The sequence below is a fragment of the Melopsittacus undulatus genome, chromosome 7, assembly GCF_012275295.1.
Source record: "Melopsittacus undulatus isolate bMelUnd1 chromosome 7, bMelUnd1.mat.Z, whole genome shotgun sequence".
In the NCBI taxonomy this organism is placed as follows: domain Eukaryota; kingdom Metazoa; phylum Chordata; class Aves; order Psittaciformes; family Psittaculidae; genus Melopsittacus; species Melopsittacus undulatus.
Window position 1 is genome coordinate 53,885,447 of NC_047533.1, and position 15,806 is coordinate 53,901,252.

A 15,806-nucleotide genomic window follows, 5' to 3' on the forward strand; every position below is an offset into this window, starting at 1 on the left:
GGTTGACCTGCATACCTTTCTCAGAGCACAGAAAGAACAAAACATGCCTACAATGCCACAGAAGCAAAAGGCTCTCAGCAAGGCTCTGAGACATATACTGGGATCATCAGTACTCAGCTGGTGACTTTAGAGACATACAAAACTTGATTAGACAAGTCCCGGAGCAACCTGGTGTAACCGGACCTGCTTTGAGCAGCTGATAGACTAAACAACCTCCACAAGTGCTTCCCAACCTACATGACTTTACAATTGAACCACCTTATATTAATTTTTGAGTTCCATGTCCACTGGCATCCAGTGTTGGTCTTTAAATGATCCCCTCATGCCCTGATGGACACCAGCCCCAGGGAGGACCCAGAAAGTGATTTGAATACTCTTTCCATGTGTGAATAAGGATATTTCATGCCTGAGGTGCTGACACCATAACATGAGTGGAACAGACACCAGTTTGATGATGTTGCTAATGCTGCTTTTATTTTAGTTGCATGTTTTATCTTCTATAGCTAATTTGATAGTTGCACATTAGTTAGCACCTCAAGCAGAAAGTGAGCTATTGCACCCAACTAAAGGGAAACACACAAATTAGCAGCACACGTGAGTACACACACCCCCTCCTGTACATACCCTTCTGCCAAGAATCTGGTTGATAGCTGCGCTTTCTTTCAGAGTACACTCTGCTACAACGTTCGCTCTCATTTCTTTCATGTACAACATGAAAGCATTCAGAGGTTTCTTAATATGAGGTCTTTTTGGCTCTTGTTCTTTTCTCTGTTCGTGCTGAGGCTTCCTAAAACGTGGTGGGGGAAAGGGAAAGGAGGGGAAAAAAAGCATCCATTTACCTTCAGCCTAGAAAACCCTAGTAGAAAATTACCAACCTGTGGTTACAGGAGTATTTAAGTAGTAAGAATGAGAATTTCAGTGGTCATGTACCATCCACTTTTGTATCTTTTCAGAGAACTGACTTAATCTAACACTCAGGAAGTATGTCAGGTTGTCATTCTCTGGCAAATAACATTTGAGCTGTGAATCCATTCCAAATTCATCACTTGTCTCAATTCTCTTTTTGAAAGACTATCCATAGTACCCTAAAAGACCACTGCTATAGGCAGGAGGATAGTGCTTCATCCACTTCTTTTTCAGGCTTTTTGCCTCTGAGTACACTAAGCAAGAAAGCTGCTTTTTACTAGTTAAGACTCTTTCCAGCAGAATTTTGTGAGTTCATACTCAAGTAACATTCACAGGTAGACAGGCCTGCGATGACATCTGAATCAAGGTGATTGTTGCCAATAACTAAAAAAGTGCTGAACTGAAATGGAAAATGGCTTCATGTCTCATTACTCTTCCCAAACAGTACCTCGTATCTCCTGCTTTAGTTACAGGTGATTTAAAATTCAAAGAGGTCATGAAAGGCACTTTTTTCTTATTATATACCCTTGACTCTTCTTCAGATAGAGTTAGTTCTTAAACATTTATAGGTTAAGGGCTAGTGCAGAAAGGCAGACTCACACATGCATTAGCTCACTGTCATTGTGCAGATGTTCTTGTTTTACTTGAGGTGTTACAATAGCTGGGTGAGGGATTCCAGTTGTGTGAGGGCCTGGAGGACCAGGAATCATGTGATGTGAAAACCTAAAAGAGAAAACAAAGGGAGGTCTGTAACCCTACTGAAGACTGGCATCAAACATGTATGGCAGCAGCAGGGTGCCCCAAGAATGCAAACGTTATGGAGCTTGCAATGGGAGATAATTCTCCAAGAGAGCATGAAAAATATTTGGCTAAGATTTGTGCATTGTAGCCCATTTATTGAAGAAAAACAAACAAACAAAGAGATCAGTCAATGTTTTGATTGTAAAGAAGTTATTTTATTACCTTTCAGGCAAACAGTTTTAGCAATGCAAACAAGAGGTTTAATGGATATACTGTTGCACTGACTAGCAATAAAAATACACATTTCTTAACCAAAAGCTGTATTTCCACACCAAGATATAAACGTTTTTAAAATATCCACCACCAGCCAAGGCAAAGGAGGGAACTGCCATGCAGAAACAAATAAAATGAAAGAGGACCCTTTTCAAGAAGTCCCTGGTGGCTCTCTAAGAAATCTCCTACTTTTCAAGGTAGAAAAGCCAAAAGGTTTTAACATCACCTAACTCACTGTCCTTGCCTGAAATACCTAAAATAACAATAAATCTTAAAAACCCTGCATCCCCCCCTGCATCTGAGGGGATGGAAGGGAGACACCTTTGTCCTAAATAAAGCTTCCTTTCCTTTGTACAAGAAGGAAAATGGAACAGAAAACCAAAGTATCGCTAACTCAGTCATCTCACCCAACTAACCCAGGTCATCCTCAGGGTTATCTGAGACAGATTTTGAAGGTGCTGAGCATTGCAAGGTCAAGTGCAGCAGAAAACCTTCATGCTTCGTTTTGTGTTTTATTTTATTTTGGTGGAAAGTACCATTAACATCAGAAGCAAGCTTGCACTGCAAAGATCTGCTGAATGAGTGCAGGTTAAGGAATGACATCCGGCCTCTCCTTTCTCCATTTCCTAGTCCCTTTGCCCTTTTCCTTCATGTCATCAAAATAAAGTGAACACAAAGCCCAGGAACCAAAGCAAGTCATTTTATGATGGAGAAAGAATTGGTTTTCTTCCCAATCACCCTGATAGGCACATGCTTGCATTCCTTTGTAAAGAAGTGAAGTAACAGAGATAAACCAAAGGAGCCCACACAAACAGAGGCAAGAGAACCCATCACTTATCAAGTGGCTCATCTTAAATCCCCGTGCAAGAGGACGTATCTTCTACAAGTCACACACAAAAAAAACCCCAAGAATGGTACATTGCAACCTTGTGTACACCAAGCACAGGATATAGAAGCTGTCTTTAGAGTAAAAGCAAAAAGCAGAGGAGAGGAGGTCTGGAGTGTGTCGTGGCCAAGTCTCAATTAGCATTGCTTGCTTGCACTTAGACACAAAGACACAGTGCCTGATTCACACACCAGTACAAACACACTGTACTGGCATTCCCTGCCATTAGTGGCTTTGGGCTATGAAACACCCACTTGCGAGCAAGTTTCAACATGGAGCGATACCTAAATGATTCAAGACTAATTACCAACAACTTTGAAATTAGAACTACAGAACGCAGACTAGAGTGACAATCCACCTGGTTGCATACTTGTATGAGCAAAACTCAAGGATGCACGCTGTATGTTACATCTAGAAATGAGCTAACGACTCATTTCAGATGAAACAGCTCAATTAATTGTTGACAATTCACTGGTGCTCCTAATTGCAGTACTTCAGAGACTGCCAAGAAAATGCTGAATGAGACCAGTGTGGGATCCAGGCAAACTGTATATACACAAAATAAGTTAAATAAAAATATATGCATAAAGTTTTAGCTGACTGAAAAGCAAGCAAAGGCAGACCAAGACGCAAGCAGAAGAGCAACTTGCCCTCTAATGCCAGCAGTTACTCCCCAGTCAGTCATTCACCTCCTACACCTACCTGGACATGGAAGGGTCGACTGAGAGTGAGGATGGATAGGGCTGCCTGAATCCACTCGAGATGGGATATACAGGCTGACCTTGCCTGAGGTCACAGAAGAAAGGAACCCATCAATCATATGATACGGTATTCAATAGTTACTCTAGAGTTACAAGCACTTGATGGGAACTCACTACCAGACACAAATAAATAGTAATAGGTAAAACTTTCAAGAGTTCTGCTGTATTCAAAGATAACAAGTACTTGAATGCTTTGGACTTTCTCCCTTGCTTTTGAAAGATTCCCAATCCAGGCTGCCACTGGGGAGGAAAGCAAAACAACCAGTCTTCCTCTCCCAAAGCACAAGTGCACAGACACCCCCGCATGCACACTCTTCTGTCTCTATCCCTCTCTCACCTAGTTTTAAAAGCACTGGAATCAGATTTGGTTAACTAGCTCTTAGGAAAGAGGTATCTTATTCCAAATAGTTCTACTGTAGATCAGTGCAAGAACACCAGACTGTGAATTATTAAGCTAACAGAACTGTTCAAAAGGTTTTCTAAGCCTTTGAAACCTTGGGACTCTCCCGTTTGCATCTGCTATAGTGAAGTACAAGTGGGCAGCTTTTATAAGAAAGTGGAAGTTTATTTGATCAACTAAACCAAAACACAAAGCCCAGCCACAATCACCTAGAAGCCTACGGCAGCAGAAGTCCATCTAAACTACTTCAAGAGTAACCTCTGCAATCCATTAACAGAAGCTTGTGTGAAATTCTTACCTTCTCTATACTCCCACATACACAGAATATTTTGTCACCAGCCTGTCATTTGGGCTCTCTAATTTTTATCATCATCACTGGATTTTGGTTACTTTCAGTTAGCAATGGTTCAGGTTGCGACTACAATTAACACCCTGAAGTAGCATGCTATGATAATGCAAACAAATAAATACCAGTTCAGCCCAAATACCTGAAATAGCCCAGAAGGATCACTGCACACATCAATCCTATTCAATCAGTTACATACTGACTGGCAGATCAACTTTCAAAGGGGAAAAAAAGGGATATTGGTTCAGGATACAGGTTTCACATTTGGATTACATTACTGGAAATGAGCAGTGCTTAAAGGAAAGGGGAAAAAAAGGGTAAAAGAAAATAGTGGAGGTCTCAGCAGTGTCACTGCACAGAAGGCAGCTGGAAGCTGAGTAGCATAAGGGAGGTGGGTATGTCCTGCTGAACATGTCTTATAACATCAGATCTTGTGTCTCCTTTTTATTTTCCCTCTTCCGTCCCCCCAGCCTCTGTATCAAGAAGCCATTCAGAAGAAATGACTGACCACATCTGGAAAATGCCTTCCAGGAACTGCCTGGCGGTGGAGGTGAAGACTGAGCCGAGCAGCAATGAATGGGGAGGACAGGGTGGGGGGGATATGATTGTAAAAACCAGGGTCAGATACTTCCATATTTTAGTTTGGTTTCTGATAATAATTTGCTCCAAAAAGCCATGCAGCACTTCCTGACAGGTTTGCCAGCAATATAACATTTCATCGTCTTCTGCTCTCTACTTTCTGTGCTTGTTGTCACCTGGATCATGTTCCCCTCCCATAAACACATCAAAAACATAACCCCACTGCATCACTTGTGGGCACAGACAAGTCATGATACAGATTCAAAAGCACTGAAATTGTTGCAGAGTTTCCTTATTCCCTGCTCCAGCAGCACTGAAGGCAAGTACCTCTCTCCCCCAAGCAGACGTGAAGCATCCTGCCAAATCAATTACTTTGAAAATACCATGTGTTTCCTCCTAAAGGAAAATGACACCCTGAGTGGCAGAGAGAGAACCCGAGAGTGCTAGTATCAGCAAGAGCAGCAAAATCTCCCAATGACAGAGGCTTCCCTCCATGTAGAAGGTGTAAAAAGCAGCAGCTACGGAAGTTTGTTCTCCATTTGGGTGGATTTCCCCACAAACACACACTTCAAAGTTTTTTTCTCCCCTCCCCTCAGTAATTGCAATTTTGTTTATTAAAAATTCACATTTTATTCCTTGAGAAGTGTTTTCTGCTATCTTTCCAAATGCCAAGAGCCACAAATCTGAGCCATAAGAAATATATCGACTTCAAAGTGAAATCTACACACTTCAATTTCTGTATGTGTTCAAAAACCAGATTCAATTCATTTCAAAGATTGTCATTTTTTGATCTTTTCAACTAAAATAACATAGTAATTTCTTACTGCAGCAACATTCTGATTTTGTAAATGCTGCAACTGATTCAACAACAGGAAATGGTGTGAACATGCGCTTTTTTCTGAAAAGAAGCTAAAAGATCTTACCAGCCAAGAGGTGGTGTTATCTGTCCAACCCCCCCTGGAGACAAGGGATAGAAGGTAGGGAGATCAGGAGCTGGAGGATGCCGGGACATGCCTGTTAAAGAGCACAGAAGAATTAATGTCTTTCCCCTCAAAATACTGCATGTGAGCTACAGTTCACAGCTAACACAGCCAAAGCTGTGATCGAATTAGGGCTCTGGATAAGAGCTAACCACCTTCCTGGTTAGTGTTAAAAGCAACACGCTACCCATATCACCTTTAAAACAATAAATAACTTGCACACAGTTTTGCAGTTTAAAGTGAAATACTGGAAAAAAACAAAGTGGAAGGAGGAAATAAATGTACAGGCCAGTACTGGTGCAACTTTAGATCTCCTGAAAAGTGTGTTAGGCAATACTATCCTCTCAATGGTTTCACCAAACCCAGCTGGATCCTGAAGACCTCCTCTAACACAGCATGAAACAAGAAGAAAATAAAGCGTTGTCAAAGAGGCAGCACAGCAGAGCTATTAGATTAGGTAAATTGCTACTTGTACGTTTTCATGGGTTCCCTTATGGATTCACAGATTTTGGAAACTTGCTACCACGGAGGATCAGTGGTTAATTAAGAATAATTTTCAGGCCCATAATGGTCACACTTGATATGATTCATTTGGCTTCCAATTGTCACTCCAGCTCCAACTAAGCCCTTCATCAAGTTGACTCCTGTGGGCTCCAAGGTCAATCTGTTTTGCATTGGTAGTATTTCATGGAAAAATAAGAGTCCCATCAGGAATGATCCATCGGCTCACATTCCCCAGAACACAGAGTCCTACAACTGCAAGAATCACCTCAAGATTAAAGCTAATCCTCGTCCCAAAAGGGTCTGTGGTCTCCATTCTTCACCTAAACCTTGTGCCCCCAGGAGACATGGAATTACAGTTGCAGAGGCCAGAAAGACATCAGTTTATTTAAATGTGTTTGGGGAAGAGGGGGCTGAAGCAGAAGGAATTGTTAAGTCTACTTCACATGTTAAATCAGCTGCTTTAAAAGGGCATTAAATATTTATGTGGTGACACTCCAAAGGTCCAAGACTGAGTGTGTGCTACCTTGAGACTTGGTTTATAGATTGATGCTACCGATTTATTCCTCACCCCCAGTCTGTATTTAAATCTTCTGAATTTAATTACAAGATTTGAAGAATATCCTTCAAGACTGTGTACAGGAAAGGATGGTAAAAAATACTGGTGGTGTTACTGTCTCAAAAACGCTTAATTCCCAGACTTGGGACCACAGCCTGGCTAAAGATCGGATTTCTGTCCAGCTGTCTTTTCAGAGGTGTAGAAGCCAGCTGGTGGCTGCAGGAGAAGGAACACTTTACGTATCCCTGGGTTTTTATGTGAGAGGGAATGCTCTTTCAGAGCAGTTTAAAGAAAACCAAAACACAACACAAGCAAAGGTGAAAACCAAGCGCAGCATCTCATCTCTAGCGACGGTTTATGCTGCTGGGAGTGCTAACATGACCTGGCCTCTGCCAGAACAAGTTCTGCACAGGGACCTGGGCTGCTCCTTCCCCCAAACCCACATTTCTGACCCAAGGAAATGATGTGCTCTCTCTGCACTAACACACAGTGATTGTTGCTAGAACAAAACTTCTGGTCCCTTATGAGGGGCTACCCTCTACCTAACATCCAGCAGGAACACATGCAGCTATTAAAAAGCCAGTGCTCTCCAGACCAAGTTCTTGCGCATGAGAGGGTTAAGGAAAACATAAAGGGAGGGGGGAGAAGCAGGAGAAAGAAGGGGAAATAAAGAAGTGACCCCCTTCAGCAAGGCAGCGGCTATGTGTCTGTTCCAAAGTGCCTGTGGTGCAAGGGGCAGTGCTGCAGGCAGGGGGATTTTGGTGGGAGGAGGGCACCCTGGCATCAGGGCTAAGATGGCAGGGCAGTGCCTCATTCCAGACCCACAGTGGGAGGCGAGGACAGAAACAATGGTTGGAGGCATTTGGCAGAGGACCCAGGGGAAACAAAAAATCCTCTCTTTGCAGCAACTGCATGGGCCACTTGACTGGGGCTGCTCCCACATGCCAGCGGCGAAGAAGCAGGGAGTATGGAAGGACCACACACATCAAGGAGACAGCCACAGCCACAACCAGAAGTCTCCATCCCATATTATCCATCCCCACCTTCATTAGACACTGAGCAAAGGAACCAAGAGCCTGTTCAGGAACACCAGAGGAGCACCAGGTTGGTGCCAGAGATGCTCCTGACTGCTCCCAGGCAGAGCCCCTTGCCAGGCTTGGAAACCTTCAGGAGTGGGGATGTGAGTGGTGGAATGCACTGGGGCTGGGCAAGGGAGAGGGCAGGAAAGGGCAGAAGGAAGGAAAAGCAGCAGAAAAAAACTAACCAAATGTTCAGTTCAAGCCTGCAGGACAGGAAGGACAACCGTAGGCTGGGGTGAAGGCAAAGAACTGGGTTGCAGGAGGGCAAAACCATCACGCAGTAGGTGAAAACCTCTTGAGCTCGTGAACTACAGCAGTGGGGTATGCTGCAGACACTGCAGCTGGCTTGGGCAAGAGGTGGAAATCCTTTTCTCTAACATGCAGCACCCCTGGGATTTCAAGCAATGAGCATGAATAGCTATCCTTCTCCTCAGCACTTAAACAAAGGAGGAAGACAAATGAGGACAGGACGTCTTCATTTGCTTCTTCCAACTCTGAAAATTACATTACACATGTATTTACAGGCCAGGCTTTCCAGGCAGAGTAGGTTTTTTTTAATTCTTTCTCCCTAAAAAACCCCAACAAACTAACCAACAAAAAGCAAAACACACAGACACAAGGCCATGGTACCCTCTGAATGTAGCCCATGTTGTTATCTGCATAGCAAGGCCAAAATAAGAACCAGGGCATTCAGGGAAAGTCAGAACTAAAAAAAGTCTCTTTCCCTCAGTTATGGTGGCTGGAAACCACTGCAGAAAACTGGAACAACTGTGCATGTGGATGTGTGCCCAGGTAAAGCAGGGCTTCATGATCTTGTCAACTAGGTGTCACGCCATGTGGTGGGACATGTAAGTGATGGGAGAGGCAGGGAGAGGCATCCTCCAGGACCAGTCTTGGCACCGACAGACTTCACATCCATGCACAGATGTCCCAACTACAGCAAATGCCTCAGTAAACTCTCTGCTCCCTCTCCTTTCCTTCTGGCTACCAGCTCTCCTACATAAGCTTTTCCTCCTAAGGCTCTTACCCAAACCCCAGCTAAGACCCATGTCAGCCAGGCTCAGTCCTCCCCTTGCACTTCCCTAACAACCATCATGTTCTCCTTCAAGCTCCTGCATCCCAGTGCAAGCAAATCCCCTGGGCTCACCAAAGCAGGAGCTCTCAGCATAGGCTGGGCTTGGCACCTTGGAGGCTGCTTCCAAGGTGTCTGAAGACCAACCTGGAGCGGGGCTGGTCTGACATGCCAAGTTGAGGATCTATGGAGCTTTGTTTGGTGGTGATGCACTGGAATGAGTTGCCCAGGGAAGTTGTGAATGCTCCATCCCTGGTGGTGTTCAAGGCCAGGTTGGACAGAGCCCTGGGTGGCATGGTTTAGTGTGAGGTGTCCCTGCCCATGGCAGGGGGGTTGGAACTAGATGGTACTAAGGTCCTTTCCAACCCAAACCAATCTATGATACTATGATTGATGTTTCCGCATCTATACACTGCAAGCCTTGGGCACCACAGGGGATGGTAAGGACTGGCTGCTGCTTGTTGAGATTTTGAAAGATTTTGATGAGTAAAGCAAGCCCAAATTATCACATTCAAGAGAGCAAGATTTAAACAGCCAAGTTAAACATCAGCATCATGTCAGAATCACCATCTCTGAAAGCAGGCACACACACCTGGAACCCTCCCTCTAAAATGCTTTTATAAGCTCTATCAGTCAGCAGCACAGGGACACTGGGACCACTCTGCACCCCCATCACACTGGCATAGGACAGGCTCACCTTGTTTGGAGTTGACGTCAGAGGGGATGTGAGATGGGTGCGACCCTGGGGAAAAGTGCTCATCGCTGTAGGTGATAAGAGGGGTGAGAGGGTGAACCGCATGAGAAGGCTGTACCACTGGCACCTTGTTTGACTGCAAGAGAAGAAGGAAATTAAACTGTGTCAGCGAGGTTGGGCTTTCTGCATTAAAAAAAACATCCAAACAACCAGCAAACACTCCCAAAATGCAATTTTACATATCTGCATTACTGAAAGCAGAGGGAACAGATGGACAGAAATTACATTGGGGCTGGCGGATGGCAACCAGGTTTGCTGCCACAATCAGCATCCTGGAACCACTGATACCTGAGGAAGGATGAGGGCATTGAGGAAGTGTGTGGAAATGGGCAGGGACTGGGAACAGGAGGAAAGGCATTTGGAAGATAGGGAAACAGGATGGGGGAAGCACTGGCCAGAGAGCCATAGGGCAGGAGGATCACCACACTGCACCAAGGGCTGTGAAAGAAGGTTGACAGAGCCAGCAACAGTGCTGAAGAAACCCTTTGACTGTGGTATCAGCCTTAAAAATATCCAGAGGTTTAAAGTGCAGGTTTGCCATAACTTCACCCGTAAGAGCAACATGAGCTTCATCATCTTCACTCCTCCTCTCCACTGCTCTCCTACACAGACACAGCGGGAACAAGGTCCCACCATTGCCAAAAAGTATGGTGGGTTTTTTCCCTTACAATTTTACAAACTCTGGTTGAAATCTCTTGGTCTGTGTATCATGTAACTGGAAAACCAGCCTTAAAGCCTGACTTCACACATAAGCAGTTGGCAGTGGCCTCTCAGGGGTTCAGTTAGGGAGGAGACCCTCTGACCACCCAGGGACAGCTGGGAGGCCTCTCGCCACATCATGCCAAGGGGCAACCAAAGCACTACAAATGCCCAGGAGGGTCCCAAAGTGGGTGCTGTAAGGTGATGTCCATGCAGGCCAAGACGCACACTTCCCATCAGCATTTCCCTCAGAAGCACAGGGGAGAGGTCACTCAGCATGACGGAGGGATGCCACCCAAAATCATGCTCTTTGATCAAGGCTGCAAGACAACAGGACTTGTTCGTCCCCACAAAATGCTGCTGTGTTAACACTACTTGAAACACAGGCTGTTCTTCCCATGGTAGAACAAGCCATAGCCATGGTGCCTGTGTGTAACAGGAACTCCTCACTTGTACCCCAGCAGTCTAATCTGCCCCTAGCAAAATTAATTATGGCACAAAAAGGTGTTAATTAAAATCTAAATAAGGGGGGGCGGGGGAGGGAGGGTGGGAGAAACAAAGCTGTTCTTCAGACAGAAATGCTGATAAAACTCAGCAAGGACAGCCTGTCAAATACAAGGAATTAACAAAACAAATGAAGAGCCCAATGAAATTCGCTTTCTTTGGGTTCACTACTGAAATCCCAGCACAGACAGATGTTAGGACAATACTCCCAAGTACAAACCTGGGATTTCTCTGGACTTCTGGAAGCAGAAGGGTTATTAAATGGACAACTCAATTTATTGTGAAGGCTGGTAGGAGCAGAAGAAAGGGAGCAAATGGGAACCAGTGCAGCATTTTCTGCTTGCCTTGTTTCCAGAGCACCACCTTAAGGAACTTGCATTAGCAGGCAGTATCTTCTTAATGTCTGACCTATCCCTCCAGTCATATAGCTCAGAATCTGGTGCCATGAATTTTTGCTAAATTATGCTATCCTTGCTCTCCTCTTAATTTTACGGTTTTCAACACAGATTTGCTTTCCTGTGGGAAAGAGATAAGAACCTGAGGATTTTAATTTAAGCTTCGGCCTTGTCTTATATTTTGCAAGATGGAGAGAAAAAGCGGCGCTCGTAGGTGTTTTAAAGCCAACAAGCATTAGGTCCGTTTTTGTGACCAAATAATAACAGCAATAGGAATTCTCAATAATATCTACGAGTTGAGTTGTAAAGGGGATAGCTCAGATTGCTGTTCATCTTTCTTGTCTCTATAAATTCAACAAAAAACACATGCCAACAAATTTCATACGATTTACAAATCAGGCCTTAGTCTTTCGCTACAAGGCTTGGGGGCCAGCCTGCCATTCAGCAATTACTTTATCAACAATAAACTATATATTACGAATCAAGATCAAGCAATAGATGCATTTAGGTCACACATCCGCAGCTGCTAATCAGCATTAATTTCTCGGAATTTAGTAATTAACATTCTGCATTATGCTGGATGCAATTGTCATGCACGCCCCTGGTATCAGGGTTACTTGCTTTCAGACATCATCCGTTTGTACTTTGAGCAAGCCAATCCCCGTGCCCCCTCGCTCACCAGCATCCTGGAGATTTTATTTTCTTTTCTAATTCTCAGCACCTTATCCCCTAAGCCCACGGCAGCGGCTTTCAACGGGTGAAGGAACCGTGAGAAGTCAGGAGAAAAGCAAACCGCTTGTCAGCGGGCTTAAAATTAACATATATAAACAGGGTGCATCTCCATTAAGAGCATTTGGGGGTCTGCAGAGCCAGAAACGGGGGAAAAATAGTAACAATAAATAACATTAATAATATTAATAATAGTGATAATAACAATGTCAATAATAACAATCATTATAATAATGTCTCCAGCCCACCTGTCCCACACCGCTTTGGGAGGACTTATGGAGCTCTGGCAGCTAAATTCTGCTGGGCACCCAGGTCTGCCTCCAGACAGAGGCACAGGCTGAGCCTTCTCTTTCCCTGTGGTCCCACCAAGATGACCACAGGGATTGATGGGGAGAAAACACAAGGCAATACGTGCAGAATGAAACCAGAAAGAGAAAGGCCTGAGGACATGTTTTGCAAACGCCCTACAGGCTAAATCAGTTCTGCTATGGCACCTGCCCTACGCATCAACACAGGTGGGTTATCTGGGCCCTCCTCCCAGAGACTGTTCAGGGCAGGGGACCAAGATCCCCTATACAGACCTGGATGCCCCTCTTGTTGCCCTCCCACCCTGAGGCCAGGGGCAGATTGACCCCATGCACACCATCCAGTTCCATGGGTGCTGGCCTGCACCCTTCACCCACAGGATATCTCCACTAGAGACAATGCTGAAGCCCCTTCTAGCACCTACTACTCACAACAGGCATTACTGCTGCAAAGGCTTTTCAGGGCTGTGTGACACAGCCAAATCCTACCTCTCACCGAGGTACAAGGCAGTGCTGATTAGACTCCTACTGCAGCCCAGTGTCTTTGCCCATAGGCTTCCTCCTCCCCCCACAAATATGCCATCCCTACTCCGCATCTCCCCCAGTCCTCTGAAAATGGTGCATACACCTGCAGTTAACACTTGAGCAACGACAGAGACCTGAACCCAGGGATCACCAGTCTGGGTCAGCGTGATGTCCACACAGGAGGAACTTGGTCCCCCATGGTTCACTCAGCACCTGCTAACCAAGCCATCAACCACCACAACTCGGCATACTGGTGACATTTACATTTAATATAGGCACGGATTGCCAAGCACCTTTCCTCCTCAACACAACCTTAAAATCTTCTCCTGAAATACCCAATCGGTCCACATGCCTTCAAAATGCCACAACAATTACATAATTACCCATTGTCCTACATAAGATTGTTCAATATTTCAGTATAGAAATTATCTCCACCCACTGAAACATAGCATTTTGGTACCTAAGCGACTTCTAGAAACATACACCCTTGCTCAGGATTTGCAATTTGGAAAAAGTAAATAACTAAAAATGAGGACCTGCAGGTTACAAACCTGAAGACCTTCTGTTACACTATAAGGCACCTTGTCATGCATAAGTCATTGTCTGTTATGATATTGAATGTTAATGGCAAAGGCATCACCCAAGCCAGCTCAAAGGGACAATTGCTCACAAGTGACCAAAGCCACTGGCCCATGAGGGTGCCAGTCCCACTGCACAGCCTATGGCAGCATAGAATCACAGAATGGTTTGAGTTGGAAAGGACCTTAAGATCATCTAGTTCCAACCCCCCTGCCATGTGCAGGGACAAATCCTCTAGGAACTGGCTTGCTCACAGGACCTCTCCTTAGCCCTCCTGAGACACTTCTGTTTGGATGTTTGCTCATCAGTTTGGCCTTCACAGTCAATATCTTTTATTTGTCCCTAGCATGTGCTCAGATGGAGGTGAAGCAGCACAGGCAGGGAACAGTCCTCAGCAGGGACACCAATAGGGCAAACAGGCAGGGCTGGGCAAATACACATATGCTAGAAACAGCAATTATTTGGCCAGTTAATGGTAGGATGCTATATCCCTAATAAGACAATGGCGAACAAAGGGTAAGAGGTTGCAGGGAAGAAGACCCTGACCAAGCACTCGGCACTTCCAGCAGCCACTTCACCATGTACCGGACACTGCTTTAAAAGTATTGCTGTGTTACAACAAGGCAGAAGAAAACACCCAAGTTGGTACAAGAGCAAACGTTTCCCTTGCAAACCACAGTCATGGTCTGCAAATGACAAAGCTTGAACTGTACTCAGGTATTTGGGTCAGGGCAAGGATAGGGAGAAGAAATCCCGTAGCTACGGCATTGGCGCCGCTGCTGCCATGCGGCCGGGTAACCCCTGAAGTACTCTGCATGGCAATGCTGTACCTGGATTTACAGAGCTACTCACCATTTTAAACACGCACCTCAGCTCTCATCTGAGGAGTACACTTTGAGACAGTTCAAGTTAATCTCTGGTGATTTGATGGCAACCCCTTGCATATTGGATTTGGCCTGAAGCCAGGAAATTTTCCCTCATTTTAAAATGTTTCTCAAGAAAAACAAGACTACCATCAAAACACAGAACTCAAGCCCCCCTCCAAACCCCAGTTAATGCGTCAGCAAAGGCCTGCACCTGTAAGGTATCCTATATGCAACAAGTGTGCAAAAACTATAAAAAGCCTGAGACAGCCATGGCAAAAATGCCTGTAGGTCAGCACCAGGCGAGGCGGGCGGCTGGGAGCTCCCACTGGAGCTGGGGGACCATTTGTTCCAGCTGCTGCACAGAGAAAGATATTAAATTAACAGCCCTTCAAAGGACATGCATCTACAAAGGGGGCTCACAGAGAACTGCGAGCAAGTGAACCTGTGCACACAAGACCCAAGCATCCCTGGGTCAACACACAAAAAGGTGCTGGGTGGGTATTTGTCTTGTTTTTCCTCTGTTCTTTAAACACAAAGTTGCTTCTAGGAAGCCAAAAAAGACCCCAGCCTCTACTTTTCCTCTCCTGTCAACACTGGGTACAGGCACTAGTGGATGGTCTTCTCAATTCAGACTAAAATAAGCCAATCAAAAAACAAACAGACAACAACCAAAACTTAAGAATGGAGAAATGCATGCATTCCGTTTTGTTCCTGAAAGAGGGGGTCATTTTGAAATAACACGGCTTCGAGTTTTTGACAGCAAATGTTAAATTCAGGAGGAAAACACAAAAAGCTCCTCCAAAACACAGAGCTCCTCCAAAAAAACCCAAAAGCAACCCCAAACCATCCTACTATTGCTATAGAAGTACCCCAAAATAAAAGGACCAATGAGTTGTTGGAGGATTTGAGGATACCTTCCCCTGAGGAACAAGAAAAATCCATGCTTTTTTTAGCCCATTTAACTTCTAGTTTCTAGAGCCCTGAAGTCATCCTTAGGCAGAGAGTTTTTAGCAAACCCAGAAGACAGCAGTTTTAGTTGTCTTCTCAAAATAGTGACAGCATTTTAATGGCTAAACTAACTCTGCATTTACCCCTTTGCTGACCAGCTGTTGCAATAAAAATGCAAGACCAAGAGGAATGTAGTTCTGGAATAATGTCAAAACCAAGGCCCTTGTCCAGGTTCATCATAAGCTTTAGCACAGAGGGTATAAGAGAAGGTACCAGTGAGGCGTTTTGGCCAGAACTAAGTTACCAATAGGTGAAACAAACTCATCAACACCAGCAATAATTGCAGTTGTAATTTGCCACCTCCCCGGGAGCTATTATACAATCTCTTTCCATAGGCAACTTTGCAGAGAGGCAGCAAG

At 44.8% G+C, this 15,806-nt stretch overlaps 1 protein-coding gene across 5 annotated transcripts in view; it reads right to left on the reverse strand.

The window, feature by feature from the left end:
- Positions 1-15,806, reverse strand: part of LEF1 (lymphoid enhancer binding factor 1) — a 69,604-nt gene that overhangs the window by 18,730 nt on the left and 35,068 nt on the right. For 3 of the 5 annotated variants that reach the window (XM_034064535.1, XM_034064536.1, XM_034064537.1), the window contains exons 4-8: positions 9,781-9,913; positions 5,816-5,906; positions 3,509-3,592; positions 1,507-1,629; positions 625-787 (exon numbers count right to left, since the gene is read on the reverse strand). In XM_034064535.1, coding sequence (XP_033920426.1) covers positions 625-787; positions 1,507-1,629; positions 3,509-3,592; positions 5,816-5,906; positions 9,781-9,913 — 594 coding nt within the window. The remainder of the gene's footprint in view (positions 1-624; positions 788-1,506; positions 1,630-3,508; positions 3,593-5,815; positions 5,907-9,780; positions 9,914-15,806) is intronic. The other 2 variants (XM_034064538.1, XM_034064539.1) reach the window with 1 other exon arrangement.